Raw genomic sequence first — 14362 nt, 5'->3', positions numbered from 1 at the left:
TCAATAGGTAAGGTAGCCTGTAGGACAATGTTCATCCTAAACGCTTCTAGGAATAGGTAAAATCCAAGTTTAATTCTTCATGCCTGGTGAGACAAACACTTGGGTATACGTTTATCTTAGTAAGATTAAATACGGTACTAGAACTATGTTTAACGAATGCTTTATGACATGTCAAATATATATACGAGGTTTATTAAATAATATTCTGGCTCCCGCAGCGCGAACGCATTGATTCAAACTTCTGATCTTGAAGTATAATCGATAATGAACCCCAGGTGGCTGAAATTTCTTGAGTCCTCCACTACGGCGTCTCTCATATTCATATGTTGGTTTTGGAACATTAAACACCACATATCCATCATGGAGTACAATCGAAGAAGACGTTAGTTATTTTTATTTCGGTAACGGTAATTCGTTGCCTTTCTGGTAGCAACATAAGATGGTAACGCGAATATTTATTATTAGGACAGCGAGTAACCTTTCTGGTTACTTTTTTTGGTAATGTATACAACATCACTTGTTTCTAAACAAAATGTTTCAAGAAATCTCTCAGTCCAGGCAGAAGTGTTATCTCAGCGGAGCTTTGCAGATCGATCGAATTCCCTTGGTGCAATGTTATTGACTCACTCGATTCCACTTCTTTTTTAATAGGCGTAAACCAACCTTAATAATAAAAATAACAAATAGTAAAGCTATGAGTGTTGTTGTGCATGAACACCTGACGTGCATGAAAATAAAGTGTTTTTGTAAAAACTGTTCGCAAATCTGCTGCTGGAAACATGGTTATTGCGCTATTTGCGTGTAACTGTGATTGACGGATTGATTGATTGATTGATTGATTGATTGATTGATTGATTGATTGACATGTGGGGTTTAACGTCGCAAAACAACCATATGAATATTAGAGACGCCGTAGTGGAAGACTCCGGAAATTTCAATCACCTGGGGTTCTTTAACGTGCACCCAAATCTGAGAATGAGTAACTGTACGCCACTAAAACTGATACATTCGGGGGCCGATATTGAACGTTAAGTAAGTATTCAAGTTGCGGCTTGCGCAAGATTATGCGTTCGGAAAAGCGAAACGGGGCTCTTATACCAAAGTTTTACTCGTGGTTGAATGAATTTAGTATGTTCAAATTAACATGAAGCCTAACAGTGATTAACATCTATCAGCGCACCTGCCGCTTCACCGCGAATAGCAGCAGTATCATTATAAGCAAACTCCAGCGATATTTCGAGGTCAGTGGATCTCAATGAAATACGCTGGGTACGTTCCTTTCCACATTTCCTTCATTTATACCAATTTATATGCTTGAGAAGTGCGCTGATTTTTTGAAAATGAATTTCAAAGATTTTCTCGCAAAGCTCACTTCGCGTGCCAGACTTATTGGCAACAGTGTCTGGGTGACGTCATGTTTGGCATCTCAACGGAAGTGACGCAGCTGATGCCAACGCTACTTTGGCCGCTACAGCGTTTATTGTGGTGGCCACAAGGCGACGGCGGAGGTGTTTGGCATGGGTATTGCAGAGGAAAGCTTTCTTCCTTCCGGAGTTCTGTTTGGCCGGTGCTTCACTCGTCTGGCTTTCACAGTTTTGATACTACGCGCCGGCGGGAACATTATACGGCCTCCGGTTCTTACTAAATAGTACGACATACGCAGAACAGGCGCCCGTTCGGGTTTTAGTGTCGCACATTTTTGCTTATTAAAATAATTTGCAAATTTCCCGAGCATTTCAGCTGTTGGTCTCGTGACAGGAGTATCTAAGGACCATAGACACACCATTACCTTGACATGGTCAAAAAATCGCCGGAGTTGGCCTTTAAATCCATGAAAGTGGGCGTCGAGTCTTGCTGGTAGGCCTTTTAGAGATTGGTTTTCAGAGATGAGACTTTAAAGGGCTTAGGTGCCACGTACTGCCCTACACTTACTCGATCAAAATGATTTCACCGAAAAACGGTCACCAACACACAGCGTAGGAGCAATTTTTGTGGAAAGCGGCGCGTGTGGTCTCGTTTGTCTCCTCCGCAAATTTACCCGCGCCGGTGCGTGCAGCGCCTCAAGCGGCATCGGCGCGCTTTGCGAACCGGTTTTGGTGGCCGCTTTTCACACCTCATAATTCTAGCCACCCTAGCCACTGCGTAGCTTGTTCGCCGCATGCAAAGTGCATGACGTGTGAGAGAATTTCTTTCAGAAGTGGTTAAGGTTTGACGTGTGAGAGAATTTCTTTCAGAAGTGGTTAATGTTTTGAATTTCATGATTATCGCGGCTGTTCTCAAGCGCAGCCCGTGTCTGAGCCGCAGGCACTTGTAAAAAAAACGGTTTGTTGCAATACATATGACAATGTGCCGAACTTTCTCATTGCTTTGAGGTGATACTTTGCGGTGTGTTCAGATAATACATCGCTAGAAATGGGCAAGCGGTAATTTCGTCAGTGATGACGCGACTGCGTTTTTCGACCTTTACATCACAGCATCATCTTGGCCATTCAGCAATTCGAAATGGTTTCCGTGTACAAACACGACCTTTATCACCTACACTACCTGCAAAACCTATGCAGACATGTGAAACCTCATGACAATGGTTGAAAACTGCGCCGCAAAGACAAACATCTCAGAACGGCGTAATGAATGCACAAGCAATTAGACAAGCAGAGGAAAGATAGCATGTCAAACGTCACGAATTTCTGAGCGAGCACTTTAATCGACATTGTTGAGGTTGCTTCAGTTATAAAATATCGAGATAGTTGGTACACACGGGAACTATTCCTTCCTAAACGGCGTGGTTTAAGACAGCACAGCTGCGATTTAAATATCTCTTGCTGGTTCAATAATTAGCCTACCGAGTTTACTTAACTTCAACCTGTTTTCAATAAATCCAGCTCTGTATATCAGCGCCAGACACACACGAAAACGTTACGCTGCGACCATAAGTTTAAACGGCGTGCAATTTGTTACAACTCGTGCATGACTTGCAGCAGCTCTTCTGCCGTAATATTGATTATGAGTGCCCCCAGTCTTGCTGAGAAAATCAACGCAGAAGAATCAATACATAAAGCCGTATGCGAGGCACGGCCACCGCTGTACAGGAGTGGCTGTAACTAATGCAGCAGCAGCGATGCGCTACCCGCTCGAAAGCAAAATGCAAGCTTGTGGCGCGTTACAAGGGGCGCCACTGTCGCAAGCGAAGGAAAACAAGCAACGCACTGAAGTGGAGGCAATGAGGGGGAGATCAGTTGGTGGTGCTTTTACGAAGTGTAGTGCTTTATTTTTGTGTTTATTTACAGATATGGAATGGATGGATTGATATGGCTGCACCCTTTAGATCGGGCGGTGGCTAACGCCACCAATCCATAATACTTAGTGAACCATAAAATACATTTATTTTTTTTTCTTCAACTAGTGAGGTTGAAGACTCGTACATTGCACTGAAGGGTTTAATTTTCACCCGTGCCTTGACTTTAGCCACCAATCAGGTAACCTCCCCCTAGTTAATTCTACCCGCTTAAAGTCTATTTTGCCCTCCCTGTCCCTAAACCCCAGTGCTTTGAAAAACTCTGTGCCATCATCCAGAACTATAGGGTGAAGCCCTTTAAAGATCATTATCATGTGTTCGGCAGTTTCCTCTTCCTGTCCACACGCACTGCATACCACGTCTACCCCTTCGTATTTGGCCCAATATGCCTTGGTTCGCACTACTCCCGACTTGGCTTCAAACGGTAGAGAACTACCCTGAGCATTATCATACATCCTTTCCTTGCAATTTCCTGCTTAAAAGTTTGATAGATCTCTAGTGCGGACTTCTTAATTATGCCAATTCTCCACATAACGTCTCAGCTTCCTTCACTCTCTTCTTAACCAATAATTCTTTTTGGTTTGGCCCCCTGCTGTTTTCCAAGTTTTTACCAGTCAATTTTCTGGTTCGCTTCCTCCATTCGTATCGACATTCTTCATGTACAAGTAGCTGAATACCTTCCTAGCCCAATGCTCTTCCCCCATGTCTCTCAATCGCTTCTCAAATTTTATCTAGCTGCTAGCTTCCCTGCCCTGAAATGATGTCCATCCCATATCACCTTGTACTCCTTGTACTCCTTGCGCCACTTGATTCGTCCTTGTCGATTGTGGTGCATATAGCACTTTTGTGTTGATATTTTTCTGTCACCCTTGTTCTTATATATTCAATAGCTTCGTTCCCTTCTAGCCTAGCACCTTGAGCTGTAGTTATATACCTCTACTCTAGGCTCGTCTCATTTCTTAGGGAGTTTAGATGATTCCAAAATTTCGCAGCTGTTTTTCTATCTTTTTTATGTACTTCTGCCAGCCACTGGGCTGCCTTTCTTCTAATCTTTTCATTGATCAGAAGGGATGCATCCCTTCTACAGCTTAGAAAGATTTCTCATTTTCTTTTAACATCATCTGTCGGTTCACCCCGCTGCTAAGCATGTCTGTGTTCCCTAGAGGCTTCCTGACGTTTTGCTATGGCTCTCTTAACTTCCTTATCCCACCAACTTCTGGGTTTGTGTCTTCGTTTTCGGGGTGACTTGTCACGTGCCTTAGCAAGCTCAAGCTCAAACAGTCTAATTATATTCGTGTATGTCCACTATGTTTTATTATCCTCAGTGATTACTTTCTCAATTTCTTTAGTGGCTATTTCAATTTGCCTTTCTGAATAAAAGTTTTTATGTAGTTACTCATCTTGTCTCCTTCCCATTTTCACTACTCTTCCAAAACTTAGCTTGATACCTTTGTGATCACTACCCAGACTTCTGGAGTCACCTTCATCTATGTGCATTCCCCTGAGCTTATCATACATCCTATGTGACATAAGTGCGTAATCTATCGTCGACTGCAGCCTTCCTACCTTCCATGTTCTTTGCCCTTCACACTTCTCGGTACTGTTGCAAATGATAAAATCCAGCCTTTCACACATATCCATGATCATTTTGCCTGTCGGGTCGGTATACCCAATCTATATCTTTTATGTGTGCATTCATATCTCCTAGTATAATTATCTCGCACTCTCCTCCTAAGTTCTGAATGTCCTTTGATATACACTCCACTATTGCCTGGTGTTCCTCTCTGGCCTTTGCTCCCGTCCTCAAGTACACGAAACCAAGGAGTGTCATTTGCCCTGCCACTTTCCCTTTTAGCCATAAATGTTCCTTGCACTCCTGCTTGACCCTTTGCCAGTCTGTTCTTTTATGAATGAATGCCCCAATACCAAACCCCTTTCTGCTATTACAATATTCCCACGCGTAGTCCGCATTGTTAGGAGGTTGTTCCATGTCTCTGAGAGAGGTTTCTACAAAACCGTATACCATCGGCCTCTCCTCCATGAGCTGTTCTTCTATCTCTTCCCACTTCAGCCTGTTCCTACCGCCATGCATGTTAATATACCCTATGTCTGAAATGGCTCGGCGCTCGTGGCTACGTTTATTTCTGCCCCGGACTCGACCTATCTTATATACTGTTGCCACTTTGGAATCGTATCTGTCCATAACACCTGTCGAAGTCTCCCTGGTTGTTTTCCTCGTTACTAGCTATCCTGCACCCCGAAGGGCTCGCTTGCCCCCCAAAAAAGCTACCGCGCGTCCTGCAAGTCGCCAACCCACCTCATGACCTAGCCGCCTATCGAAGTGAATTCTGTCTCGTTGAAAACCACCCCACCTATGCACCTCTCTGTTTATTTCCACCACCTCAAAGCCCTTCTCTCGACTCATCCGCCATATCTCTTGGTTTGCGTTGACAACCGCTCTTGGCAGGTTGCTATCACGCACCGGTACCTCCGGTATTGTGCCTATCGCTACCTGTACCTCAGGACAAGTGGCGCGCATGTCATCAACGCCTTTCGCCAGTGTAGTTGCTAGTCCTGCTGTATCTTCATTTAAGACATTGTTTAAACCGCCTGAAATTATCACGAGGTTTCGTCTATCAGCTGTAGTTTTGAGTTTTGCGCTCGCTTGCCTCATGACTGCTTCCAGCTTGCGTCCTGGAAACGCCCCTACTGCAACCCTCTTGTCACCTCTTACCCTCTTTTTGATGGCTTCTGTGCATCGATTTAAATTCGAGCCCTCGGCGATTATCACATGCTGTGACTTTTCAGCTGGAGCGTCCTGCACCTGGGGGTTACTTGCACCTGTGACGCCGGCTGCTTTGTCCCCTCCCAGCCCCACCACTACTTCGCTTAAGCTGGGCCTTGCGACAAATGAACCGGCTGAACCTGTTTTTTCCAAACTTGCTTACTCTTTCTTCTCCGCAGTTCTGGTTGCCGGTTCCCTACTGTTCTCTCCGTAGGCCGCTGCTCTGTTTACTTTGGCTAGTGCTTCCTCGGCGGACTTCAGCCTTTTTCCCATAGCACTCGTTTTCTCTTGCTCTGTCGCCAACGCAGTCTCGAGCTCGGTGATTCTCATCAGCATGTCACTCTGGGTAACCATTATTTTCTCCATTTTTCCCTCGACCTCACATTGCCTACACTTCGCGTTAGTATGTTCTCCTTCCGCTTGTACACTTGGGGCCACTTTAAAACCAACCCCACATCCTGAACACTTCACAATCTTTTTAACCATGTCTTTCCGACACCAATTGTTCTATGACTTGTCTCACTCGATAATTACAAAACTCGAGCCCTGCCCTACGAAAAAGAGAAAGTCTGAGCTCTACTCTAAAAAATTGCGTGTTCATTGTACTTACACTTACCCCACGAGGTGGCGAAAAAAAAACAAAAACGATAAAAATCAAACCCACACACACAAATAACAAACACCTGGTGACTGACCCCCGAAAATGCCGTACAATAAAATAAGTGCTAGAGGGATTTTAACTGCTGCCCTGTAATTATAAAGACAAGCTCAAAACATGCAAAACAACTTATTTGCGCAGTCGACCGGGAGCGCTCAAAAAACACGTCCATCCACCGTGACAGTCCGAACCGAAGCCATGCCGCTGCCATCAGCGCGCTTGGCGGCATCGGCGCGCTGAAGGGCGTTCTCCTGCAAGCGAAAAGCACCGCGCTCATCACACCTTCCCATTTTAGGCACGCTACAGTGGCGCTTTGGCGCATCCATTATGGCGCGGAGAGGTGAAAACTGGTTCTTGGCCGCATCCACATGAAGAGACAAGAAGCTTTGGTGGGGAAAGGAGGGAGCGGCACAGATCAAAAGATTGCTGTACTTTTCCGAAGGTATAGGGGCTTTACTCCCAAATAAAATCTCTTAATTTTGGGAAAGTACCTCCATCCAATGTACTCTCCACCGCGCGCTCCACCCCCTCTCTCTCTTCGCCCTTCTTCGCACCCTCCCGGTCTCCGACACTTTTTCTGCACGACGATTGGTCTCCTTCGCGGTTGCCCTTGGAGACGCGTGGATCTTTGCTTGCTTTACTTGAGTATGTCTTTTTCGCTCACACCATTTTTCGCCGACGATTTGCGTAACAAACATAGCGCGCGCTTTCTTTTTTGATGTTCTTTGTGCCGGCGCTAAGCCGCGCTGTTGCGCCTATGACTTCAATAAGCGCAGTGAAAAGGATCACGCACATTTTATGATACCCCAAGGTAAACGCGATGGCTTGCAGAAGCAGGATTGGCTACACAACATCGGCCGAAAAAACTCCGTTTCGACAAACAACAGTCTTTTTTGCGAGGTAAGGCACTCTTCTTACTGCCCGTATCAAAGCATCGCTGAACGCTGCATTTGTATTATTCTTTCGGCCTGCTCATCAACATACGTGTTTTTTGGGGGTGAAGCTCTTTATGCCGACGGTCGTACGTTCCGTGTCGTCGTAGTAGCCAGTTGCATTGCATTGGATGTCAATAAAAACGGTGTCGCCGCATATTCATGGAGTGAATGATGATGAGTGGGACGAAGCGTCCGTGAGTCCGTCCATGCTCTGGTTCGTCCGTGTCTTCGCCGATTCGTGCGTCTGTCCGTCCGTGTGTACATTCGTTCTTCTGCTCGCTTCGCTTCACTCGTATCATTCACCTTGTGGATATGCTGTGATTTTTTTTTCTCGGCTATTTGTGCGTTGCTTTAAACTGGAGTTGTCATCAATATGCTGAATTCCTTTGTTAGCCACAAAAAGAAAATTGAACCGCTTAACGTTTCTATACAAAATTATGTCAGGTAAAGTTGCCTTATATGTACCTTGTATCGTTCAGCCAGCCACTGCTAGGAATACTCGCAGCGAACATGATGGATCCTTGGTGCTCATATTTGCACGAACAAATGCTTACAAATACAGTCATTTTCCCTGAACAGTTGATGAACGCAATTCACTGCTTCATGAGATTTTTTCGGCTGTTTTTTGCTGTATTGCTGCAATGTTATCTGCTTGGTGATTAAAGTGTTCAAATGTGTTATATATTTGAATGCAGGAACAGCCCAACCTAGCAGTAGTTACTTCGTAACTACGGAAGCGAAATAAAAAAAGGACAGTGTTACATATTTTGTTGCTCTTACGAAACGCTTGACATTTCTTAGACCTCTGCTGCCTGAACCAAAATGCTGGTCTGCAGTATGTCTAAATAAATAAACAAATAAATGAAATGAAGAATAGCTCCTACTTCTTCACCTCACACGCACCTCGGTAATCGTCGAAAACGCACAACTGTAGTCTGCTTTCGCTGCGAAGAATTACGTGAAATGATACAACATTTCGATCGCGCTTTTTGTGACTGTTAGGATTCGTTTTCGAGAAGGTTTGTTGGAGAAAACAAACAAATGGATAAATAGAGATGACACCAACTGGCCCTTATTACAATGAGAATGTTTATTTTGTTATTTGTTTTTTCAGAGGGGAATTAACACGCAAAAAGTATGAAAGAGATACGGTCTATCGAAATAAATAAAAAAATACAGAGGCGCAACGAGAAAAAAGCTATAGCACGGTGATAGCGAGTGAGCCATTTTCTAAGAAACCATTGCCCCGCAATCGTTTTGGTCACACCTGTCTTCTATTCCCCAATGAATGAATGAGCATGTCTTCTATTCCTAATAATATACTACATTATCTTTATACCAGTGTCACATTGGTATTACTGACGGGATCAGTCAGTCCGCATAAAATTTTTGGTCGCTATCAACGCGCAGGCTATGATGACATTTCTGCTGCATAGTTTCTCCACTCAAAAGCAACCCGATCGCTAGTATCTTTGACAAAAACGTGAAAACACAGTTCTAACTAATCATTTTCTTATGTTTTTGTTATTGTGGTAGTTGAGTCACTGTTGGCCACACTTAATCGTATTGACATTGCTCAAGGGCCTTCTTCAGTTTGGAGACCACTGCGCAAAGCTACTTTCACGCCGAGAAGATGAACACAGGACTAAACGATCCACCATCCCCGAAGTCATTGCAATATGTGACGCTGTAAGTACCTGTGTCGTATACTGGCGCACAAGCACGAAAAAAAAATCCGAACACAGATGGACAAGCCACAAGCGGAACTACATCACATGCAAACTTACATGTTATCAAACGGCACAAAAACGTACGCATCGTAGAACTCCCCCTAAAAACTTTATTTTAATTAGCATGCCCCACTTATACGACCTTTGAAAGAAACTAATCCTTTAATAAACTGTTGCCTCAAAGTTCTCAATTTTATTATCGCCATCAAAAATTTGAGCACTACTGTGGCGCGCAAGCAACCGCAAATAAACTGCCTCCATCGAATATTGAGGCGTGCCCGCGGGAGCATCGGCAAAAAATGGCGCCACGCAGCGCGCGTACGGCAAGCGGGCAAGGAGAATCGAAGAGGAAACGCGCGCGTGGAGGAGAGCGTCATTACTTTCCCAAGATCAAGGGGCTTTACTCCCAAATAAAGCCCCCCTCACCAGAAAAAATTGAACTACAGAAAAACCAGGCAGTTTTGAAACGCAGTTTTGCTGCGAATCGTTGTCGGCTGCAAATCAAGCGACTGGGCTGCGGAGAAGCATCGGGACCGGGTAAACGGAAAACAACGAGGCATCGCAGCAAGCAAAAAGTGCGTTGTGACTGATCAAGTTTGCTGATGACGTCAACCACTGACGTCTTGTCACATTGCTGAAGTGGGCGGAGTCACGATGACGGGCCACCCTTTCCTCTGAAAAAGAAGGGTGGCTGGAGGGCGCGAAAATTTAAAACCATATGAACGCGATGTTCTAGCCCCTTTCGCAAATAAAAGTTCACGGAATAGAAGTGCAATTATTTCTATTTACAACAATTTTTAGACCTTGGGGTTGTTTAGTGGCCTTTTAGGTGTACTACCGTTCATTTCGCCTCAATTTTACAATAAAATTTATTCTTCGAATTTTGATTCGCTGTTAGTGGCATCTAACGATGGATTAGGGCAACCCACTGCGTAGAAGCGTATACAAGTGATATTTGCAGCATGGTTTATTAGTTTCAGACATACGCGGTTTTTTCTAGCATGCACAATGTTTGTGATTTTCTGTTTTAACAGGAAGAACTGACGCGTAGTCATGCCAAAATATAGACATTTTAGTTTTATTTAATGGTCACAATAGCTCAAATTTATTATATTGCACAAAATGGTAATAAGAACAAAAACATCGGCGGACACTCCCTGCGTTATGTCTTTTTTTGCAACATGCTCTGAGAAAATACCGGTACGTACGCGATTGAAGACATGCGAATTGTACCGTGATAGATAACTTGGCAATCTGCTCACCGATATCGCGAATAGTAGACACTGCATGCTCAAGATGTAAACAGGGCTGCAAGATTATTGATGAATGAAAGCCCAGCGAGCAGTGCATTTCGAACCATTGTCTTTGTTTCTTATACAGACACATGGATCACTAGACATACGTTTGTTACTTCTGCATCCTTGCACAGCACATCGTTTTCGCCACTACCAATGAAATCCCTCAGCGTTAAATGCAATTCGCATCGTTCCGCTGCCCTTTGGACACTGCACTGAAGGCGTTCACCAAGGATAAAACGCGCCGAGTACTCAAGCAGACGCAGTACACCAAAACACGTGAGGGGGTGTGTCTTCGCAGACGAAAATTACGAGCGGATATGGAGGCTATCCACCCTAACTTTCGAGCGAGCCTTCCCATGTGTACCTAAATTTACTGTATATGCTACCTAAAGGTAGCATATACAGTAACATTATGTGTACTTAGAGGTGTGCGCCGAGGAGGTTTCAACCGGTGGCAGCGTGGGGCTTGTTCTGAGTCGGTGGCGGCGGTGCCGGCATCGAGGAAACCAAAACGACAAGTTCAAGAAATCTTTACTGCGTCTTCCTTGCTTAATCAGCCGAAATTCGGAGCTTTTAACACTAACGGCAGAAGATGAGATATGCGATTACTACAAGAAAATTTGCAAACGTTTCGTAAATGCTTTGTTTCTGTGCATGTATATTGAAAATTAAAAAAAGAAAGGAGGACGGGGCGAGGGAGGTACTTATCTCAAGTCATTTACACATTATTATTAATTTTCAGGGAAGTTTTGACCACCTGATTAGCGTTCATCAAATTTCAATTACCTCGGCTGGGATCGAACACACATCAAAACACGGTGCAACCGCGGTACGTTAGTTGAATGTATGTTTATTGCTTCCACAATTGTGACGCATTCTCTTTTTTTTTTTGTACCGTGTTAGCATATGTTTCACAAGATTCATGGCGGTAAGTGGCTGGCATATAATTTAAAAAAACGACGAACCTGCCACCTACGCGCACACGCAACAGGATTCGACACGCAAGCTCGGACGTGAGCATTTTTAATGAAGCAACGCGGTTCGAAAGAAAAACCACGACGCACATGCGCTACACGTGATACAGCTAGTACGGATGAAAACACTGCGCATGAGACAATCAAATAAATAATTACCAACACGGGCTCATGCACCGTAAAAACCATAACGATTTAACGCAGAGCATGATACATTCTAAATTAAGTTTCTCTAAAAAGATGATGAGCGTCTTTTCGTGTAGCGTATAGGGGCGTACGGCTCACGTTTCGCCGCGCACGTGCAGCGCCGTTTCCTCCCCTGGCGGCCTTTGCTCCAATTTATTGCCGCATATGGGGCGCGCTCGTCCGCAGATTCGCTTGGAGTACGCTGCTTGCTGCTTCGCCGTGATGAAAACTAGCGCCTAAGAAGAAAAGACCGGGCTCTAAATATTGTTGTGTAGTTGGGTGCCACAACAGCGTCGCAAACACGAAGGGAAAAAGAGCCCATCGTCAGGTTCTATTCATTTCCCGGCAAGTGGTACGAGACAGACCGCCGAGAAGCCTGGATTAGGGCTGTGCGGCGGAAAAAGTGAGTGACCGTTTCTCTGTCTTTCTCCTGTAATTCAGTAGCTGAACTGCACTAAATTACCTTGCTTTCTAATAGCTCTGATGGCTCCCCGTGGCTCCCGCAAAAAAAAAAAAAAACACACGAACATGCAGCAGGCACTTCGTGAACAATGCGAAGAGCGAGAGCCAGGCCAACCCAGCCTACCTGACGACTCTATTTCCGGATGCTTACAAAATGTGGCGGGTAAGCGGTGAGAGACACGAAAGGTAAGATGAAGGGTAGAATCAGCCACATTTCGCACTGACCTATACTCGCCCTGCTTTTACCGCAGGTGGGCAAAGCGGAGTCGATCAGCTGCTAGAAATTTGACGTCGCCTTATCCGCCCGAGTAATCCTCACCCATGGACGTGCTGTTGAACGCGTCGGGGGCCGACTGCTCGCCAGACGCGAATGCGCAATCAAAAGGCTTGGAGCAGGGCTCGCTGCTCTTGAAGGAGGTGGAAGTCGACGCTCAGCAGTTCACACTGACTTGCGTCGCGGTTAGTTGTCTTACAACGTGCAGATCGCAGGCTATGTGACCGGTGGCATGTAGCTCACCATGTATAATTGTTTTTCTTCGAACTACGCAGGAAACGCAGACAGATTCTGCGTTTCGAGACGGCATTTTTTCTCAGCCTCTTGCAACTGCATAGAAATTGCGATTTCGGTGTTACTTTCACGAAGAATGCAACGCTGCTAGCATGAAACTAATCAGCTTTCACTCGGTTTAACAGTAGAGATAGGAGGAGGATAAGTTCACGAAACCAGGGTATGTCAAGAAAGCGGGTTCGGTTCTCGGCCGCGGTGGCCGCTTTTATGACGCAGGCGAAAAGCAACAACGCCCGTGTGTTTGAGCTTTTGGCACACGTTAAAGATCCTCAGGTGGTCAAAATTAATCCGGAATCCTGCACTACGGCGCGCCCCGTCATATGTGTAGCGTCGGCACGTTAAACCTCATAATCAATCAATGACGAATCCACGGTGAAAAGAGGAATCGAGCGAATGCATTCCTAATCAAAATACCTGGGAAAAGGTCCGCGATGGTCTTGTTCACGTCCCGCTGTGGTTTTTTCGACGGTTTTCCCCACTGCTGAGGTCTGCTTGTACAGGTATCGTCAGTTGCCTCATTCACGTAGGCGCACACAGCCGTGGCATGCTTACAGCAGCCGGTTATTCCCGCCTTGCAAGAGCACGTCCCGGTGGCTACGGACTGTGTATGAGCGCAGATCTGCATGCGAAAAGGCAATTTAGTATCCCCACCTTTGTGTACTTAGCCTCTGAGCGCGAATACATTCGACAAGAGCGGTAGAAAGAACACAAAAAAGAGAAAGAGCGTTTACCTTCAGACGCACATCGTAGACGACGTTGTCTTGCACTTGTGAAACGCACTTGGTGTTCAGCTGATGCTCGTCTGCTTGTATTATCTCCTCCACCGCGAACACATGTTCCACGAGTAGCTTTCCCTTCGTCAGGTTCGCCTCCCTAAAAAATAGCTCACAGTTTTCGAGAGGAAGGAAGCCGCAATAGAACGCCAACGTGTTACTCGCCATTCAAAACCAGCAGCGGCGGCTCGGTATGCCTGCGGCCAACTAGGGCGGTTCTCCGCCGCGCGCAGCGCTGCTGGATGGATGGATGGATGGATATGGCTGTACCCTTTAGATCGGGCGGTGGCTAGCGCCACCAAGCCGTAATACTTAATGAACTCAAAACTATATTTATTTTTTCCCTTAAAAAGTGGGTTTGAGGATTCGTACTTTGCAGTGAATAGTTTAATTTTCACTCGTGCCTTGACTTTAGCCACCAATCAGATAACCTTTTTCTAGTCAAGACTACTTGCGTCTATTTTGCCCTCCCGGTCCCTAAACCCCAGTGCTTTGAAAAACTCTGCGCCATCATCCTGAACTATAGGGTGAAGCCCTTTACAGAATATTATCAAGTGTTCGGCAGCTTCTTCTTCCTCTCCACACGCACTGCACACTGTGTCCACCCCTTCGTATTTGGCCCGATATGTCTTGGTTCGCAGTACTCCCGTCCTAGCCTCAAACAGTAGAGAACTACCCCGAGTATTATTATAGATCCT

General features: G+C 45.3%; 1 protein-coding gene across 4 annotated transcripts in view; it reads right to left on the bottom strand.

Annotated features, from left to right (window-relative positions):
* LOC119169143 (nitric oxide synthase-interacting protein) overlaps nucleotides 1–13860 on the bottom strand; it is a 264086-nt gene extending 250226 nt beyond the window's left edge. For all 4 annotated transcript variants that reach the window (XR_012888699.1, XM_075882999.1, XM_075883002.1 and 1 more), the window contains exons 1-2: nucleotides 13623–13860; nucleotides 13306–13510 (exon numbers count right to left, since the gene is read on the bottom strand). Coding sequence is in view for 3 of the 4 variants with exons in the window: in XM_075882999.1 (XP_075739114.1) it covers nucleotides 13306–13510; nucleotides 13623–13832 (415 nt within the window). In the remaining variant the exon portion in view is untranslated. The remainder of the gene's footprint in view (nucleotides 1–13305; nucleotides 13511–13622) is intronic.
* Nucleotides 13861–14362: the final 502 nt, after the last annotated feature.

Source organism: Rhipicephalus microplus, chromosome 2 (assembly GCF_043290135.1).
Source record: "Rhipicephalus microplus isolate Deutch F79 chromosome 2, USDA_Rmic, whole genome shotgun sequence".
NCBI lineage: Eukaryota > Metazoa > Arthropoda > Arachnida > Ixodida > Ixodidae > Rhipicephalus > Rhipicephalus microplus.
This window is presented reverse-complemented; position numbering and strand designations above follow the sequence as displayed.